The sequence below is a fragment of the Amphibalanus amphitrite genome, unplaced genomic scaffold, assembly GCF_019059575.1.
Source record: "Amphibalanus amphitrite isolate SeventyFive unplaced genomic scaffold, NRLGWU_Aamphi_draft 000270F_arrow, whole genome shotgun sequence".
Taxonomy (NCBI): domain Eukaryota; kingdom Metazoa; phylum Arthropoda; class Thecostraca; order Balanomorpha; family Balanidae; genus Amphibalanus; species Amphibalanus amphitrite.
In genome coordinates this window covers 555,114-574,374 of record NW_024881765.1, presented here as the reverse complement: position 1 = coordinate 574,374, position 19,261 = coordinate 555,114, and the positions used below count along the sequence as shown (strand labels likewise).

At 49.6% G+C, this 19,261-nt stretch overlaps 1 protein-coding gene across 1 annotated transcript; it reads right to left on the bottom strand.

The window, feature by feature from the left end:
- Positions 1-1,980: 1,980 nt before the first annotated feature.
- LOC122387016 (polymeric immunoglobulin receptor-like) lies at positions 1,981-17,613 on the bottom strand. The gene is made up of 8 exons (XM_043376813.1): positions 16,820-17,613; positions 9,841-9,902; positions 5,699-5,883; positions 4,989-5,150; positions 4,195-4,329; positions 3,796-3,876; positions 3,236-3,371; positions 1,981-2,984 (listed from the first exon to the last, which is right to left on the bottom strand). Exons 1-8 carry the CDS (start codon positions 16,834-16,836, stop codon positions 2,857-2,859), a joined length of 906 nt encoding a protein of 301 aa, XP_043232748.1. The 5' UTR covers positions 16,837-17,613; the 3' UTR covers positions 1,981-2,856.
- Positions 17,614-19,261: the final 1,648 nt, after the last annotated feature.

The following is a 19,261-nucleotide window of genomic DNA, read 5'->3' as shown; positions in this document are numbered from 1 at the left end:
CCCAACTCTCTCCCCCTCTCTCTCTCTCTCTCTCTCTCTCTCTCTCTCTCTCTCTCTTTCTCTCTCTTTCTTTCTCTCTCTCATTTTGTAGCCATGAGGCTGTAGCGGCGGAACATCTTCAATTAAGGGGGGGGGGGGAGCACTGCTGACTTTTGGTCTCATTCTTTCCATTTCCATTTCCATGCAACGCCTATCGGGATAATGTTAAAATGGCAAAATCAAGGGGGGCACGGTGCCCCGGTGCCCCCTCCCCCGCTCCGCCGCCTATGCCATGAGGGACGTATATAGGTATGTTTAGTGCAAGGTGCGTTCGCACGTAAAATGTTGCGACACATTTCATATTTGCTGGCTCAAACAGCAACAAACACTCCTTTCTTTTTCTCTCGCAGATTTTCGGCCTCGGGCTGTTCGTTCACTAAGCAATGTGTTCCCATGCATCTGAAAATCGCATGGTAGGAAAAGGACCCATGCATCAAACGGTCGGCGATGCTAACGGAGCTGAGAGATAATTAGGTCCTTTGGAAATTGGATCTACTATGTACATTGTGCATAAATAATGAATAACGGGGATGTATTCTGGTATCAGGCGACAGATAGGCATCGCCATTCTCTGGATAGAATCTGCTGACTACCAGCATTTACGTTAGAAAAGATAACTGAGGGTCGGCAAATAGTGGGATAGGCCCCCTCTGAGGGTAGCTGAGCCCTTCGGCAGGGGTAATGAGGGCGGACCCATGGGAAAATAATAATTTTTAGGATTCATAGCTCGCATAGATTCATAAGCTGCTTGATGTGGAGTATACGCCTGTTTTCTTACTTTGATAGGCTTTTTATCTAATCAGACCATTTTTAGAGCTAGCAGGATTATTGGAATTAGGGGAGACATTTGTCTGACCGGACACGGTCAATCGTAGACTGGAGACTGAGCCCAGCCAGTGGGCAGCCGCCACCCATGACCCACCCCCTTCCCCCTCCCAAGCACTCACTGCACCCGGCTACAGGCGCGCTCCTATGTGAGCTGCCCGATTGCGATATACGTTGCCGGTCCAGCCCGGAACAGGGGGATGAGGCGTGGAGGAGGATTCAACTATCCTGAAGATGGAAAGGACGGATTGACGTCGAATCACCATTCTGTCCTGGCATTGTCTCGAGAAAGAGGTTACACGTGAAGGTCGCTGAGAGTGGGGCCATGAAAATTTTGGATTAGGTGTAAACATGATAAACTGGGAGTCGATTTGTTGTGATGCGCTACGCCTTACGCGGGTAATTTGTTAGAGCCGGATCGGTCCTTTTTTCTTTTTGCTGAGAGTGGGTACGACTAACCTGCAATGGAATTTAACTTTACTCCTAGGAGGGTGGTTAAAAATGATTGCGGATATACGCGTATACGAGAGGCACTGGTTTACTCCCAATCCTCCGTTTAATTGTATTCAGTGTGCACTGTGCAGGGTCTGATAGGTGGAGGTAATGGATCTGTCTAGCTTCCAAAAAGAAAGCATCACCCTGGATACGTGTCAACCACAACTTTAAATGAACAGCAATGGACAACGTAAATGGTTGATAATGACCGTGTTGCTATCTCCCCGTTCGCGAATCATGAAGTTATGCTTCCTCACTGAGGCTCTTAGGCGGGTTATAGAGCATGACTGATGTGGGTTCCGCATTTTCAAGCAATAGTTGTCAACAGTTGATCGATGTTTTGTCAAAACATATTAGCATATACGGCAGTTCAGTGTACTTTATGTCCGTCTGATGTGCCCGTCGTTGCGTTTTCGCAACGCTGATGGCGCCCGGTGTGCCCTTCGTTGCGATTTCGCAACGCATGTTTTTTACGTTTTTCTCGAGAAACTTTTGCTGCAGGCAAAAATTATTTTCGATTCCATACAAGGCCCTGGTAGGAGCATAACATATTTTGATTTCGTCGATTTTCATGATGGTCAATATTCCTGGGCATAAATGGGTTAAATATTGCAGACCTGCTTCATATAGCATCGTATATATCCAGTCGCCACATTTATGGTACTTCAAAAGATAAGTGTCACAAGTCGCCGAAGGAATGTTGGCAGTTCCCATGAAGATCGCTCGCCGCGGACATCATGCAAATCAGAGGCCGATGTACGAGGTCGCGACGGTCGACGATGGCTGCCATTCTCATCAGTCGTTCTGCTAACTACGACAGAGCTCATCAGCTCGGTCATTTGTAACGCGATTCCAACCAGAAACCGGGCGTGGGCGTCGCGTCCGACCCCCGGCCGCAGACGGAGCTCTGAGTTTCTGGCCGCCGACAGGGGTCAAGTCCGGCCCTTGACCATCGACAGTGGGTACGTCTGGACGCCGGCCACCGAGAGGGACTTTGCCAGGTCACTGAACACCACAGCAGCAGTCGTATCTGTCTATCACTGATCAAGCACTGGAAGCCGCGGTCCCTCGCTTTTCCAGCACTGGTCACCCGACGCACAATTCCAACATCCGTCACCCGACCCGAGCGGTCGGCTAGACCCTGGAACGCCCCGACAGCGCGTCGGGCGTCCGCGGGAACAATTCAGAGCCGTCGTGCTCTGAATACGCCCACCGGCCTCGCCGGGAGTGGTTTGCGATCATATTTCACGTGCCGCGTCACAGTTCGCTCGGCGGACGGCGGCCGGGACCGTCGCCGAGGTCGGCCGGTGACGTCAGCCCGGCCGGGTCAATCCGAGGTGACGGTGACTGATCGGGTCGGAGCCGCCGACGCACGAATATCACACATACATTCCGGCCAGCCAGCCGCCGGAAAACAGCATACGACACACTCAGGTACAGTCAAACACCGAGCGTTTCGCGATCTCCGGCTGTCGGGTCGCTGCAGCGGGCGGCGGTTCACCGGAGAATGTTCTCCATCAGCACGCAGGCCAGCAGGACGGCCAGCGCCGCGCGACTTGCAGGCCGGAGACCCCGCGCCGCCGAGCTGGCGGCCTTTCTCCGCTGGACGGCCGCCACTGTGTCGCCTGGGGCAGCAGATCGATGACCTGGGTCATTCAGCAGTCGGTACCAAGGTTAATGTCGCGCTCCGGGGACAGCTTTACAGCCAGGTTACCGCCCATGGCGTTTGAGAATCACCGCACCACTGCGGCAACGAGCATATCACGTGTGCGGTCTCTGGCGGGCAGTTCAGACCCACTGCACCCGGTCACCCGCAACAAAACCTGTCACGTGACTCGCCCCACCGACCACGTGACCTTTGCGACCGGGAACTGACCTTGTGACACGAAGACGGCGACGCTGGCGGCCCGTGCAGTGCCGGCCGTACAGGTGTAGTTGCCGCCGTCCGAGAGACGCACGTCCCGTATACTCAGGGTGCTGGTCGTCTTGTGTGGAGAGTGTCGCACGCTCACCTGGGATGGGTCAGTCGGGATCAGACGGGGTTATAAAGGCAGGGTTCAGTCGGTTTCGCATTAGGATAGTACAGTATCGATTGGGTCACACACGACACGGCCTGGGTCACACTGCAGGTCACACAAATTCTGCTTACCCTCAAAGCTCAGCTCACTTCATTTTCGAACCATATTTGGCATTGGGCTGCCCGCTGCGACACTCCGCTGTAACTGTGGTTGGCTCCCTGTGATTTAGTTGCAGGTCACACAAATTTTGCTTACCCTCAAAGCTCAGCTCACTTCATTTTCGAACCATATTTGGCATTGGGCTGCCCCGCTGCGACACTCCGCTGTAACTGTGGTTGGTTCCCTGTGATTTAGTTATACGGCCCATAAGTAGTCCTCTGTCGGTCGGTCGTGTGAGTCGTCCGGTACCGTTTCTTACCTTCATGTCTGGCCGGAGCGTGTACGGATTGAACTCCTTGCCGTTATGGTGCCACACCACTAAAATGGAAGACGACACAACCTGAAAGAACAGAGCCGTACTTAGCAACAATACTCACAATCTCACACCAACAATCTGGCACTGCAGACGCACATTTTCGTGAGCTGGCTAGTGTTTTTACTATATACCATATTTGTACGTAGCGAGGAACATCGGTACGAACCACACACACTGCAAGCACATTTAGAGACCAGTATGTACTGCGTGCGCCACTGATTCTGCACTGAAGGCGAGCGCAAATAGTTATTCTCAAACGCATAGCATTTATCTCGTATCCTATGCCCACGTATCCGCTGTTAACCGTATGCTCATCTTCCCCATTGCCGGCCGCCCACTCACCTGTTTGACGGAGCAGGTGAGGCTCATCGAGGAGCCTCTCTCCACGTGGTACACTCCGCTGCCGTGGATGTCTGCCACGGGCTGCACCACGTGCAGGTGTACCAGCTGAGCCAGACGGCCGGTACTCGTCGAAATCTGCAGACAACGTGAGATTATGACGGACACGACTGGATCGTGACGGTGACGAGCAGGGTAGTGACGGGACATGGAAACGTGACGGAATCTTGACAATAGACATGACCGGGTCGAGTTGGATATTGATACGGGACACGGTCGGACAGTGACGGATATTAGATGCCCGACATAGTCAGGCAGTGACGAGGGTTGAGATTAGACATGGTCGGGCAGTGACGTTCACAGGCACGCGATAATGATGATGGACATTAGACATGAGGCAGCCCCTCATGTCTGTCTGTCTGTCTGTCTGTCTCTTTCTCTCATGCTCTCTCTCTCTCTCTCTCTCTCTCTCTCTCTCTCTCTCTCTCTCTCTCTCTCTCTCTCTCTCTCTCTCTCTCTCTCTCTCTCTCTCTCTTCTCTCTTCTCTCTCCCTGTCTCTCGCTCTTTCTCTCTCTCCCCAGCTGACACTCGCCCTCTCCCACCTGATACCCTCCAGAGGCGGATCCAGCTCAGAGTTTTTTTTTTTTGGGAGGGGCAAGCCATAACAATTTATCGATTCTTTCCATGCATCGTCCATAGGCGTAATGTTAAAATTATGCCGTTTGGGGGGGGGGGGGGGTAAATGCCCATTTTGCCCCCCCCCCTGGATCCGCCACTGATACCCTCCCTCTCCCCACCTGACACTCGTAGAGCCCTCTGTCTCGACTTCGCACGTGGCTGATCTTGAGCACCCAACTGCCCACCACCGGGTCGTGATAAATGTGAAACCGATGGTCGTGAGTGAATCGCGTCCTTCCGGAGGTCAGAAGGTGCCAGTCGCGCCGCCGGAGCCACGACACCTGCCGGGTCAAATGAGGTCAGAGGGTGAAGTAAGTCTACTGGGGTCGACTGAGTTCAGAGGTGCATCAACTCCGTCGGGGTCAACTGGGGCGCTACGGCTCACGCCACCTTTCGAGATTTGCCGACGCATAAAACTGATAAGACATAATACAAGGTCAGAATTATCGAAAAGAGACATTTCAGCCTTCATGTGATCTCGCAGATATTTAATGAATGAATTATTTTTCATAGTTCCTTTAGGTCCAAAAATACCTATAAAAACATTAGCAGTGCGTAGTCAAACAGAAGCTCCTGTCCTGGACAACAATTATGTTAGAGAGGTACTCTTCGAATCATTACGCAAAGGTCAGGTCACACAGGGTCATTATCCATGCCAATTAATGCACGCTGACCACGCTGACACATTGGGCCGGTCACGTCGGGACATTCCGCCAATTAATACCCCCACCCAATCACCAGCAAAGGTCAGGTCAGACGGAGACATTAGCCGCATCAATCACTCCTCCGTATCACCCGGTGGCAGGGGTCGGGTCAGTGTCTATCGCACCTCGGCGGGCCGGTCGAGCGGTCGGCTGGGCTCTGTGCAGTGCAGGAACGCGGTGCCGCCGAGCTGAGCCGTGACGTTGGAGATGGCCGGCTCGCCACCGGAGCTTTCCCACAGACGACGGCTCTTCAGGACCGGGTCGGGTTCGATCCGGAACCCACCGCCGCCCAGCTGACTCCAGTCGGCGTCTGTGAAATGCAGGTGGTAGGACAGATCGTAATGGTAAAGGCTAACAACACGATAACCTCTGGGCTTGATTTATCTCTGGTGTGAGGCATATCGATGTTGGCCTCTCATGTCGGAGATGACTGCGGTGAGGCTAGAAATGATCTTTGCGTGCCACCACAACTGACGTCAAAAACTTCTCAGAGAAACTGCATTTCATGGCATGTGCCTCGTGCCGAGCAATAAACGGCAATCGCGTATTTGGAATTTCCGACCTCGACGAGCGTCTGTGGTAGAAAACCACCACTTTGGTAGGGGAAACTACTGCTGTCTGCTACCGTTTGCACTGCATGTCTCGCTGTAGTTGCGACCGATTGCGACATCTATGCAAGTCAGCAAGGGTACGTACCTTAGCGATATACGTACTTTATAATTTACGTACTTCTTCGATGCGTATTTTCTTCTTTGACGTACTTTTGTCTAGGTATACGTACTTTGTGCTGTACGCCTACCTACCTCTGCGATACGCCTACTTCTGTCCTTGACGTACTTATGCCATACGTACTTTATACTCGACGTACTTTTGCGATACGTACTTTTGCCCTTGACGTACTCTTGTCCATACGTACTTTATGCTGTACGCACTTTTACGATATGTGCTTTTGTCCTTGACGTACTTTTGTCCATGCGTACTTAATAATGCACCACGTACTTCTTCGATACGTACTTTTGTCCTTGACGTACTTTTATCCATTCGTGCTTTATACTGTATGCATACAAAAGTACATGTACTTTTGCCATGCGTACTTTTGTCCTTGACGTAGTTTTGTCCATGCGTACTTTATATACTGTACGAACATTTGCGATACGTACTTTTGTCCTACCTGCCACTTGCCAGGGGCGTCGCCGCAGATTTTCGACAGGGGGGACGGATCGGCCGACTAAAAACCCAAAATTAGGTATCGTTACCGTACTTTTTCAGGCCGATGCACTATCTGTTCAACGATACTGGGCTGAATTCCTACGCGGTACGCGTCTGAAGCATAGGCGCGGGAGCCGGGGGGCAGTGGGGGCAGCTTGCCCCCCCCCCCCAACTCTGGGGCCGTGGGGGCGGTGCCCCCACAGCTTTGAGACGGAATATCACACTTTTTTTGCAAATGTTTTCTTTTTTGTTGAAAAAGCCGAGGGGTGAAAAATAAGTGGCCTAAAACCGGTGAGAAAACTAGATTTGGGGATACCCTAGGTTGATCTCTATTAAAGTGTGCCCCCCCCCCCCCCCCAGTCGGAAAGTAGTTCCCGCGTCCCTGGTCTGAAGTATTCATTTTTACACTGGTAACCAGAGCCTCCGGTCTTCTATCAGGGTATAATGGTTGACACATGCCGTCAATCTGATAGTTAACTGTTAATGTATACATCATACGTAGTGGTTGCTTTAGGTATTTGTCACAACTCTGAACTCATAATCTATTTTGGTCTCCAGTATGAATGGGCGGCGCGGGTCGGCGCGAAGCGCCGCGAGATTTTCGTCGGGGTCGGAAATGTATATGCATAGATGTCGCTACAATAGCTTGACATGCAGTGCAAATTGTAGCAGACAGCAGTAGTTTCCCCTACCAAAGTGGTGGTTTTCTACCACAGACGCTCGTCGAGGTCGGAAATTCCAAATACGCACGGCAATCACTGAGCGTCAATTTAAGTCCCTAGGCCCAAACAGAGAAAGGATATTTTACAATTATGTCTTTTGCTTCATGCTTGGCGGATTAGGTGTAGAGGAATAGAGCACTGAATTGGTACTCAATTGGACATATTATGGTTTTCCAGAGGTAATCCTTTTCAAATACTTAAACCGACTGCCATTGTCACCATGATGTATTTTAGACCAACCTTTTTTTACATTGGTTCACCAAATACCCGAGATAACCAAAGGCAAAGTTTTGCTCAAATATACCTCATGAGGGAATTTATTTTCAACTCAAGCATTCAAAATGCTTGACGTTATTGATCTCATTCTGTTGTCGCCAAATGTTGAATATATGTTTTGACCGAAAAGTTATTATATTGGTTATTACATTGGAAGCTTTGCAATCATTTTTGTATTATCCATGCAACTACAAACGGGACATTCGTGTACCGTTACTTCAAAGACCGTGGAAGTAATTGGACCGATACAATATGCGAGACTGTCGGCCGGCCAGCGCTCCCCGGGATACACTTTGACACTAAAGGATTCGAAAATTGAATTATGAAGGAGGCACAGACGTGACTAGAATTAGGGTCGTAAAGCTTTCTCAGTAAGATCACAGAAGAACAACGTTAGAATGTTTAAATTGTTATTGATCTATCTGTGACTATAATTAGATCAATGAGGGAAACCACAGATCCGTATTCAAATGTAACCGGTGGCTTGAGATGTAGCGAAGACATGAAACTCATGAAACTCGACATGTATTCAACTCAATTGCAAAGTAGAAAATGTGAATGTAAAATATTTCAATAGCATTCATGGCATCGATATGGCCATTGTTGTCTACTAAATAATGATTTCATGATTTATAAAGAGGGCGAAAATTCGTGGTTATACACTCACAAACAAAAGGGTTTAATTGCTAACACTATAACAATTACCTCCATTTTTACTGGCCCTCCAAGTCATTGTATAACATGTTCAGGTTCCTACTGTTGGTAGTCGTCTGCCATTATCCCTCGCCGGCCGAGGGGGGGGGGGGCGGGTGCCGCCCCCCCCATAGGGTTTTTTCGCGATAGCTCCGAACACGCTGGCGATAGAGAGCTGAAACTTGGCATACCTGACCTTTGATCCAAGCCGGATCTTTTGACACCAACTGCATTTTTGGGTCAGGTCAGGTCACTGACCTATGACGTCATAAGTGAACCTCTGCACGGTCTTCAGATGTCGCAACTTCGCAACGCCCTCACTGCCAGAGGAGATGTCACAGGGAAATGAAACTTGCAGGATCTAGTATCCATTATGAGTCCCACAACTTGTATATCTCGGATTTTTCCTCAAGGTCATATGAGGTCAGGTCATTTTCGTGACCTCACCATTATAAGTCAATGGGGAAAAATTCGAACTGCTATTCTGGCGCCGGGAACGATCTCCAACTATCTCAAGCACACAGAATCGTGATTTGATGCACTCCTTGCAAGGTTAGATGCGTCACTTTTGCAATGTTGACCTTGCGTGACGTCATTTATGACGTCATCAAGGTCAAATTAGTTTTTCGTCAATAACTCTTGATCAAATTGAGCTAGCGAGTCGGGAAAGGCACCAATGGACTCAGGAAGGCCTGCCAAATCGAATGATATGCGACATGACCTCTTTCGACCAACTTCGTGACCTGGGGGTGCTGACCTGACCTTGACCTGAGGTCAACACCCCAAGTTGACCTGACCCGGACAAAAAGTATATCATTCGACGCGCCTGAGCGAGGCGAACACGATGCTGCCAAAATCGGCGCTCTGCGGCCGTTTTTTTGCGAAGTTATTCACCAAAAACTGAACCGTACCCTGGGCCACTTGACCTGACCTCAGAGGTCACCGGTTGACCTAGGACCTTAAAATCGGGTACCAATCTCTGCGTCTCGTAACGGCGCACACGCTCGTTTTTTCCGCGACGCGCTAGCTCCACCAGGGGCGAAACGGCGAGGGGGGGGGTCGTACCCGCCCCCCCCCCTCGGCCGGCGCGTATGTAGAAAACCAATAGGTCCGGCGAGGGTTATAGTGCAGTGCTGCATAAGTGGAACAATCTGCTAAAGCCACCTGCTCGTCCACAATGAGAATCGTAGCCAAATGCATCCATATGTACTCAGCAATTATCCTCATCACATGCAGTTTATGGTCGATGCTTAATGTCAGGTGCTGTGAATGCAATGGCAGGGCGAATGTAGCGCAGTGGTGGGGTGTACTTTTACGGGGCGAATGTAGCGCAGTGGTGGGGTGTACTTTTACGAGTGTCTACTCACCTGCCTGGTTGAGTACAAATGTCACAAAAACTATTGACATGATGACTTGCTGCCTCTCGTATCTGAAATCCAAACAAAACGGCTCGTTAGATTATGCATAAGTCTTTCATTTTACATGACAGCACTATCTCAAACATTATAAGCAACTATGATAAAATTTGCACTGCACAGTACAGATCAACACATAAATAATTCGTGCGACGTCATTATTGCAAGCAGCTGTAGCTGCAAAATATAACTGCAACCAGAGTGTGTGCCCATATGAGCGTCAACAGTGTAGGTGCCGAGTGCCTATACATCAGCTTGCCAATCAAAGCAAAATATATAGCACCTAGTGTGCATGGCTCACAGCAATTCAGCACGTCACCACCATCATTTGTTTGCCCTTCCGTGAGCCCTGTTTGTGCCGGACCGGGCGACCGGCTCGGTGTCGGGTCATATCGGGCCGTCCACCACCGCCGGCCAATCGACGGAGACCGGTCGTCTATATGTGCCCGGTCAGAGGGAGCGCAGTGGACGGACTGCCCACATTGAAACCGACGGGCCCCCGGGACACGTTCTGAGACCGTTATTAAAGACGTCACCCTGGCGTCTGCCTCTCAGCGAGTCAGAGAGTTGCGGAGGCGGGGATGAGACTGAGTCTAGCTGGGGCGCGGGGCGCGGGCTTTCAGTCAACTGCAGAAGGAGAAAGAAATGGATGCGACAGGAAGTCTGGGAGCCTCCATGCAGTCTGTCTTTATTGCATGGAAATTATGACACATGACTTAGACGACCGAGAAGTCAGCAAGCATTGTTTAACTCAAGATATTGCGCATAAATTTACAATGCGATGCATCATGTCTGCATGCAATTAAATCAACGGTTCAGTTGGTATATCTCAGTCTGCGACAGTGCAGATGGCTGCATTTCGTAGCGTGACTGCCAGCTGCTGTATTGACGGCACGTCAGGACGCCGGCCGTTATGGGGTCGAAGAATCGGCTGTGGTCTCACCGTGTAACCGCCGACAACAATGGGTGGCTCAGGGCGCTGCGTGCGCGCATTGTTGGCGATTCCCAGCGGGCGTGACGGCTCGAGCCGGCTGTGCGGTGAGGCCGCGAGTCGTCAGACACCGGTCGATGGGACCGGAGGGTGGCTGATGGCCTCATCAGGGCCACTCTCCGGCCGCCCACGGGACTCCGACATCACACTGACCGCTGACGTCAGACGTCACCCCGCGACGTCACAGCGCGTCCGTCCGTCCGTCTGTCCGTCTGTTCGTCTGTCCGTCCGTCCGTCCGGCCGTCAGTGATCCCCGACCCTCACCTCCAGACGGCGACACGCAATCGATATTGGAGTCATCCGGCATGGCTCATAATGGCTGGAGTAATGTGTCGAATTCTCGGAGCGCTCTGCCACGATGGATTTGGCTCGAATTGAGCCGAGGAATGCTGCTTAGGAATGGATCGCGCTCGATGGATTTCAATGCCACATTGAGTAGGCACCCGATCATTGCCTAAATGAACGGCTAGCGAAGGCAAATTGATGCTTGCTGGGTATATTATGTAAATTTATTGAGTCGGGGCCTAGTCATAGGCGGTGGAAGAGGGGAGTCGCATCAAACCACGCAGCGCTTGAGTTGGCGACATGGAAAGCAAAATATGGTAAGTAAAATATGGTATAGTACTTCGTATAGAACAATATCCGCGTGGCCCTTGGCCCTTATCGCTCTTCTTACCATAACATCAATGACGAAGTTTATTTTATGAGGATTAAGGACCAAATAACACGACGTCAGATTTATATTATCAATAATTATCTAAGGAAAATGAATTTTCCGCATCATCAGAATCGTTTTACGGATGACTGCCTTTATCATCACAATTACCGAAGAGCATAACGAGGCAGCTTATTGTCCACACAGCCGCGAGCATCTAATGGTTTCGTAGTATATTGGCAATAGTAAGTGCGCTATGTGCACGATGACATCGTTATGTCGTGCTTTATGTACTCCATGCATGATGAAACGATTACCATAAATTGCGGCTCAGGCAGGCAAAAAACAGACGGGACCGTTACGACATATAGGTGCAGGCACCTGCATTTAATGATTATATCATACCATGTCTATTGTTCTGTGACCGTACAGTGACAAAGATAGTTATAAGCGTTTTCTTCATTATAGGATGAGCAAAAAATAGTGTCGTATATCATCATTGCATATTGGTCCCTCATCTTCACCTCATGCTCTGTGAGGGATAAACTTAAAAGCTAGGGTGGAGTGAATCAGAAACGTTTGTGCTGTATCTTGGCTATGTGATAACAAGCTTTTTTTACGGCTCCCTTGTGTATTTGTAGCTCGCAAAACCAAGTTCATGTTGACCGGGTCAAACTCAATTCAGGACTTTTATTCGCTAAAATATCATCGGTATTCTAGGAGCTGCGAGCAAGTTGTCAAAGAAAATCTTGCTGACTATAAAAGTCCCGGAGCGAGTCGTCTTCAGTAGCTACCCTGGAACCGGCATTCATAAAAGCAGTGTGAGCCGGAAAAGAGATGTTCGTTTAAAGTCCTCTTATCTGGTGCTCTGAAATCAGGTCACGTGATCCCAAAACTGAATGGCGCTAGTGGTGACAGCATACAAAGCAGGGGTCAGAGCCGGCACTTCTATTCATTCCAGTTAGGAAGCGAGTGTAGAATAAAGCGTTATCCGCTTTTCGTAGCAAGTTAACGTTACATGCATTTTGTCAGCATGTCATGGGTGGCTAAAGCAAGTTTGCCGCTAAACTTCCGGCCACCGTCTGCAGGCACGGCGGAGCTCATTAGGAACCCTGCCCAATGTCTCTAAATTGCAAGTTATACATACCTCTAAAATGAGCGAGCACAAATCTTACAAGGGATAAGAGTGAAAATTGAAATGTGCAGGCAATACGATTATACGATAAAGCTACCATAAATTCCGCGTGTTGAATTTCTAGTAATCCGCAGAATGTAATGTTTTTGGCTGCAATTTAATGCATTACGGTCTAATTTCATTGAATGTGAGCTAAATATTGAACTCACGTCTTCGATTTTTTTTCAGGACAGAGTCATTCATGTATCGGTTGCTGGCTTACGTATCTCGTATGTTATATTATAGCAATCAATCTAAAACGAATGCATTGCTAGTGAATTGCTTATGAAGATTAGATAACACTTCATGGGACACAGACTCGTGACATCCAACGTACCTATATTTTGCGTGAATTATGAATATATATATATATATATATATATATATATATATATATATATATATATATATATATATATATATATATATATATATATATATATATATATATATACATAACTATATATAAAGGCGGGCAACAAATTACCTTTGGTCATGCTTATAAGGTTACTTGCAATTGAAAGTATCAAAAAAAGGTCCAGTACTAATTCCTTTTTGGATGAAACCATTTATTTTCATCTATGTATTACTCCTCTAGGCATGCCAGTATTTTTTCTAACTTTTTCCTTGCATCAGCCATAGGCGGCGGAACGGGGAGGGCACCGGGGCACCGTGCCCCCTTTGACTTTGGCATTAGCCCTGGGCGTTGTTGCATGGAAAGAATGGGACCAAAAGTCGGCAGTGCCCCCCCCCCCCTTAATTGAAGGTGTTCCCCCGCTACTGCATCAGACGACACAACTATTCGCGTCTTCAGTGTCGTGGTTGGAAGTTCCACCTCTGCGAGCTTTGGAGCAGCAGCCGGAGTAATGCCTAGGACTCGTAATGATAATAAAAAAAATCCACGCACCCACCGTGTGACAACAGACAGCCGTGTCCTCGTATCCGGGTGGCGCCGGCACAATTCGTCACCAGGGAGGCCGCAAGGTGATATATGGTCGCGGCTATGATTGCCACGCATTACATAACACCCGGCCTAGTCCACCGGCGGGTTAGAGTATGATGTATGCTGGCTCATTCTTCAGCCCAGAACAGCGCAGTCGTTTATTTCACCCGGGTGTTGTCGGAATGCAAGACTTGGTGTGGTGACGAAACGTATCACATTTACAATGCAAATGAAGTCGTGCAACGTATATGTATTGTACTAACTACCAGTATAACGCCTTTTGGGGCGACTAACGGAGCGAGCGAGAGGGTGGGCCTTGCACGTGCGAAATTGCGAGGGAGTACCTCCAACCGACTTGTACACGGCACCCTACTAACCGGTCTCTAGCGATGTGCCAAATTTGAGCACAATCGGCCCAGCCGTTCTCGAGATCTGGAAGCGGCACCCTGCACGTGCGCACGTGCAAAATGGGTCCCCTGACTTGTGCACGGCACCCTACTAACTTCTCCGTAACCGTATACCAAATTTGAGCGCAATCGGTCCAGCCGTTCTCGAGATCTGGAATCGACCCCTGCACGTGCGCACGTGCAGCAACACCCCAACTGTGGCACATGGATATGCATTGACTAGTGGGTGCCTACCTACATGCCAACTTTCAGCGCAATCGGCCCAGTAGTTACCGAGATATTGTAACTATTACAAAAGTGACACCTCTTCGTTTTGCACGTGGCACGTGCATAAGGAGTCACCCACATGCATCGGAAATAGTCCAATACTTGGTAGAAGGAATGAAGCTCAAGCTACCCTACAAAAATTACCGCGTGTAAATCGGTCAAGTGGTTGCTCCGGCCGCTCATACTCAGAAATTTCTAGTTCTAGGATAGGAAAATGGCATGTGCGGGCGAGGGTTAGGGCCCTAGGTCATCGCTTGACCTTCCAGGTCAGGTCATTGACCCAAAAGTCGGGAAAATCGGGACCTGTTAGAAAGTCGTAAAGTGTGGCTGCTATGGGACTTTTCGGGGTGCTGATCACAAATATCGTGTTAGTTCTGATCACAGATGATGTCTTTAAGCACGGCCGCTCATACTCAGAAATTTCTAGTTCTAGGATAGGAAAATGGCATGTGCGGGCGAGGGTTAGGGCCCTAGGTCATCGCTTGACCTGGCCCGACCTGGCCAGGTCGGGCCAGGTCAGGTCAGGTCAACCAGCAGGGGTCGTGACGGGTATTCGTAGTAGGTACGTGTCAACCGTCTCTGACAGCATCGTAACATGTTACGATGGCACCCAAACTACTTTGTAAAGGTTCAAACTTCAAATGGTTTCTAAATTCGAATTCAGCTAAAAAAAAACTAGCCTAGAAACATGTAAAAATCGAAAAAGTGAACCGGGGTCACCAAAGCCCAATGACCTGACCTGACCTTTACGTGACCTTGACATCCACCCTTATGCATGGGAGCAACATCAAATCACATGTTTGAGCGTTTGAAACCACGAAAAGCTTGCAAACGCGCGACTAATGCGAGCCGACATACGCCAAATCGCGTCTCCGGTCAAACATGGCCTCGGAAAGTAGGTCACAGGTCAAAGGCCATTTGGGTCAGGATCATGCAATTTTCAGGGTAGATGTAAATTTGATATATGCGAGAGTGCTGAAAGTTTCGTTGCGATCGGCCGTTTTTTACGCGAGTTATTCGAGAAAAACCTTAGGGAGGTTGCCCCCCCCCTTCTGTGCCCGCGAGGGTTAACCCTCGCCGGCCGAGGGGGGGGGGGGGGCGGGTGCCGCCCCCCCCCATAGGGTTTTTTCGCGATAGCTCCGAACACGCTAGCGATAGAGAGCTGAAACTTGGCATACCTGACCTTTGATCCAAGCCGCATCTTTTGACACCAACCGCATTTTTGGGTCAGGTCAGGTCACTGACCTATGACGTCATAAGTGAACCTCTGCACGGTCTTCAGATGTCGCAACTTCGCAACGCCCTCACTGCCAGAGGAGATGTCACAGGGAAATGAAACTTGCAGGATCTAGTATCCATTATGAGTCCCACAACTTGTATATCTCGGATTTTTCCTAAAGGTCATATGAGGTCAGGTCATTTTCGTGACCTCACCATTATAAGTCAATGGGGAAAAATTCAAACTGCTATTCTGGCGCCGGGAACGATCTCCAACTATCTCAAGCGCACAGAGTCGTGATTTGATGCACTCCTTGCAAGGTTAGATGCGTCACTTTTGCAATGTTGACCTTGCGTGACGTCATTTATGACGTCATCAAGGTCAAATTAGTTTTTCGTCAATAACTCTTGATCAAATTAAGCTAGCGAGTCGGAGAAGGCACCAATGGACTCAGGAAGGCCTGCCGAATCGAATGATATGCGACATGACCTCTTTCGACCAACTTCGTGACCTGGGGGTGCTGACCTGACCTTGAACTGAGGTCAACACCCCAAGTTGACCTGACCCGGACAAAAAGTATATCATTCGACGCGCCTGAGCGAGGCGAACACGATGCTGCCAAAATCGGCGCTCTGCGGCCGTTTTTTGCGAAGTTATTCACCAAAAACTGAACCGTACCTTGGGGCACTTGACCTGACCTCAGAGGACACCGGTTGACCTAGGACCTTAAAATCGGATACCAATCTCTGCGTCTCGTAACGGCGCACACGCTCGTTTTTTCCGCGACGCGCTAGCTCCACCAGGGGCGAAACGGCGAGGGGGGGTCGTACCCGCCCCCCCCCCCTCGGCCGGCGCGTATGTAGAAAACCAATAGGTCCGGCGAGGGTTAAGCCAGTTGTGCCCAAAGCATCAGTGAGTACCTACGTCTATCAAAAATTGGTGTTAAATACGATCCTCTACGTTTTGCTTTGCATCCAGTAAACGCAACCCGGCCCTCAGGCCCCATAACAATTAAAAGCGACAATACGGTCCTCATGTAGCGTAAGTGAAAAGTTTTGCGCCAGAGCACATTCTTCCCGAAAGTAATTTTCTTCGTGACAAAGGTAAGGCCTAAAGCTTAAGCTCGATAAAAGTTCAACGGCCCAATATCTTTCCCGTCGGCATTCAAGGTATCTCAAAGTGATTTCCATGTGTATGGATCTTCACTTTGGAGCGTCCGTGAAACATTCAATTAAGTGCGGTAAAGTTCACCTGAGGGGACCATAAATCACTAACCTGTGAGAGCGTTCCATGGTGACGGCGACACGCCACCGCCGAGCGGGCCGACCCGATGTTAATCCTTTGACACGTGCCGGCTGATGTAAGACGATCGGAGAGCCGCACCTGCCATGCGACGCTGCACGGAACACGACTGATGGTATTCCAAACACTGTCTGAACTTCCGCGGCACGTCACGTAGCTCACGGCATTTCAAACGCCATCCAAACTTACTGCGGCACGTCACAGAACTCCCACAGTATTTCGGGCGGTCTCAACTTATCGCTGCTTCACCTGCTCTCTGTGTCGACGGCTCAGCCCACTCGGCTATTGAAAGTCTCAGTAGAAATCTGGGCGCCCAGTTCCTGATCTGATTTCTGATCCGCTGTCTCGTCAGATATATCCGATGCTCAGTGTCTCAGCGGCTGCCTCTGCTGCAGTCAAAACTTTTGCAATGGCTCAGCCGCCAGCTGGCGTAAATGGCTCTCAGTTTGTTACAATCACGCTCTAACTACCGTTTTAATGCCCGTTACAGCCTCTCGCAAATATGATTTGTCCCTTTCATTCTCATCTTTCAAAATTCCATCACCGCTCCAACTGAAGTTAATGTCCAACTGCAGCTGACTTAAAACTATCGTACTGTTTACTAAAACATTGTTTTTTTTAAGATAAAACTTAGTCACCATTCAACATCTTCTTGGTTGTGTCGATAACAAAATAGGATGTGTTTATGTTCCAGGAAGCTCCTGTCCGCGTCTGGTCTGCAGCGAGCAGCCAGTCACGATTATTTCACGATCCTGAACAATCTCTCTGTAGCTATTCACTTTCCCTCCACACAGTCCCGTCTGTCTCAGCACCGCTCCTTTAGACAGTTCCGTCACTCTACCCCGCACGAATCCGCTGCCAATCCCCCCCGCACTGCACCGGTGACTTCTCTCGTCCCGGACCGGTCCGACTTCACACTGCACCTCTGACGACGACCGGCACACCACTGACGGGGGCCGACCCGTCGGCCGCCGGCGCAGGCGCCCCACCGTGCTTCCCGGGCTATCAGGTATTCCGACAGAAGCACAGTTTGCTCTGCACAGCCGCGGCGCTAACTCGATCCCCTAAACAACTTCATCCAGCGCGCTCGGCGCGAATAGAACAGAGAATGGCGGCTTTAGCCTGAGCCCGCACGGTCAAAACAAATCCGCGGCGGTCGTGCGATTTGATATGTGGGTTTGTTTGCTATTCTTCGGGCATCGTGCGAGCGGTGTATCATGTTTGAATGTCCGTGCTATTCCGATGTAGTAGTTGTGGGCATGTGTCTGCCCGACCATGAATAGTGAGCATTTTATGCCAAGCTTATTTCATAATCCTTTACCTTTTTTGAATTCTTCGGTTACGGGACATAGTTTTCATACTCGTGTTGGGTCGCCGATATGCAATTTTTCCCGATTAAATCGGCTCACTTGCACCACCTTAGCTGAGCAGGGGACAACTGCAAAGAGGACCCTTAACCCTTAAAGAGATAGATCGTATAAATCACCGATCGATCGCACATATCACCGTCAATTTTGGCATTCCTTGTAGATAACCTCTTTGACACGTTGTCTAAATATTGTAAGTCCCAGAGCTCTCACGTCAAGTCACAAAAATGGCGTTTTAACCCTCGTCGGACCTATTGGTTTTCTACATACGCGCCGGCCGAGGGGGGCGGGTACGACCCCCCTCGCCGTTTCGCCCCTGGTGGAGCTAGCGCATCGCGGAAAAAACGAGCGTGTGCGCCGTAAGGTGACCTGTGACTTGAAATTTTGTGTGAAGGTGTCAAATTGATGCCCGGGAAGGTACCCTAAATTTGGCGGCGCTGCGCGCTGTTTTCTCGCTAGCACGCGCACCGACGGGGGGGGGGCGGATATCCGCCCCCCCCTGAGGTGTTTCGCGAATAGCCGCGGCGCGTAGCGCCGCGAAATTTGGTACAACTATTTTCTCATCAATTTTACACATGGTGTGCAAGTTTGAACCTCCTATCTTTTAAGGTCAGGTCACCAGGTCACTTTGAATGACCCAACCTCAAGTCACTTTTTTGCAACTTTGTCACCGTGCCAGAGCTACAGTAGATGTCGGAGGCCTTTGAAAATCGCAGGATGTTATAAGGTCATTAGTAGCTACAATTTGTTTATCTCGGAATTTCGATATCGATGACCTAAGGTCAGGTCAATTTCTCGACCTCCCCATTATAAGTCAACGGGGGAAAAATCAACTCCCTGTTTTTACCACTAAAACGGGTCGGAATGGCCCCATAAACCATACATGACCTCATATACGATCAACCTTCACTACCTTGAGGTCTGTTTTGCTGTTGGGCAGCTGTAAGGTCATGTGACGTCATCAAAGGTCACCAGGGGTTTTTTGACAATAACTCCGTACAGGAACAAGAAACAGCCGCGCGGATGGTCTCATTGTGTTCAGCTCGTC

Bases quoted from the DNA above. Each gene is read 5' to 3' on its own strand.
- LOC122387016 (XM_043376813.1), bottom strand. The intron at 4,330-4,988 runs GTGGGGAGAGGG...CGTTGTCTGCAG, and splicing joins GAGGGCTCTACGAGTGTCAG to ATTTCGACGAGTACCGGCCG. The intron at 3,372-3,795 runs GTAAGAAACGGT...GACCCATCCCAG, and splicing joins CGCTCCGGCCAGACATGAAG to GTGAGCGTGCGACACTCTCC.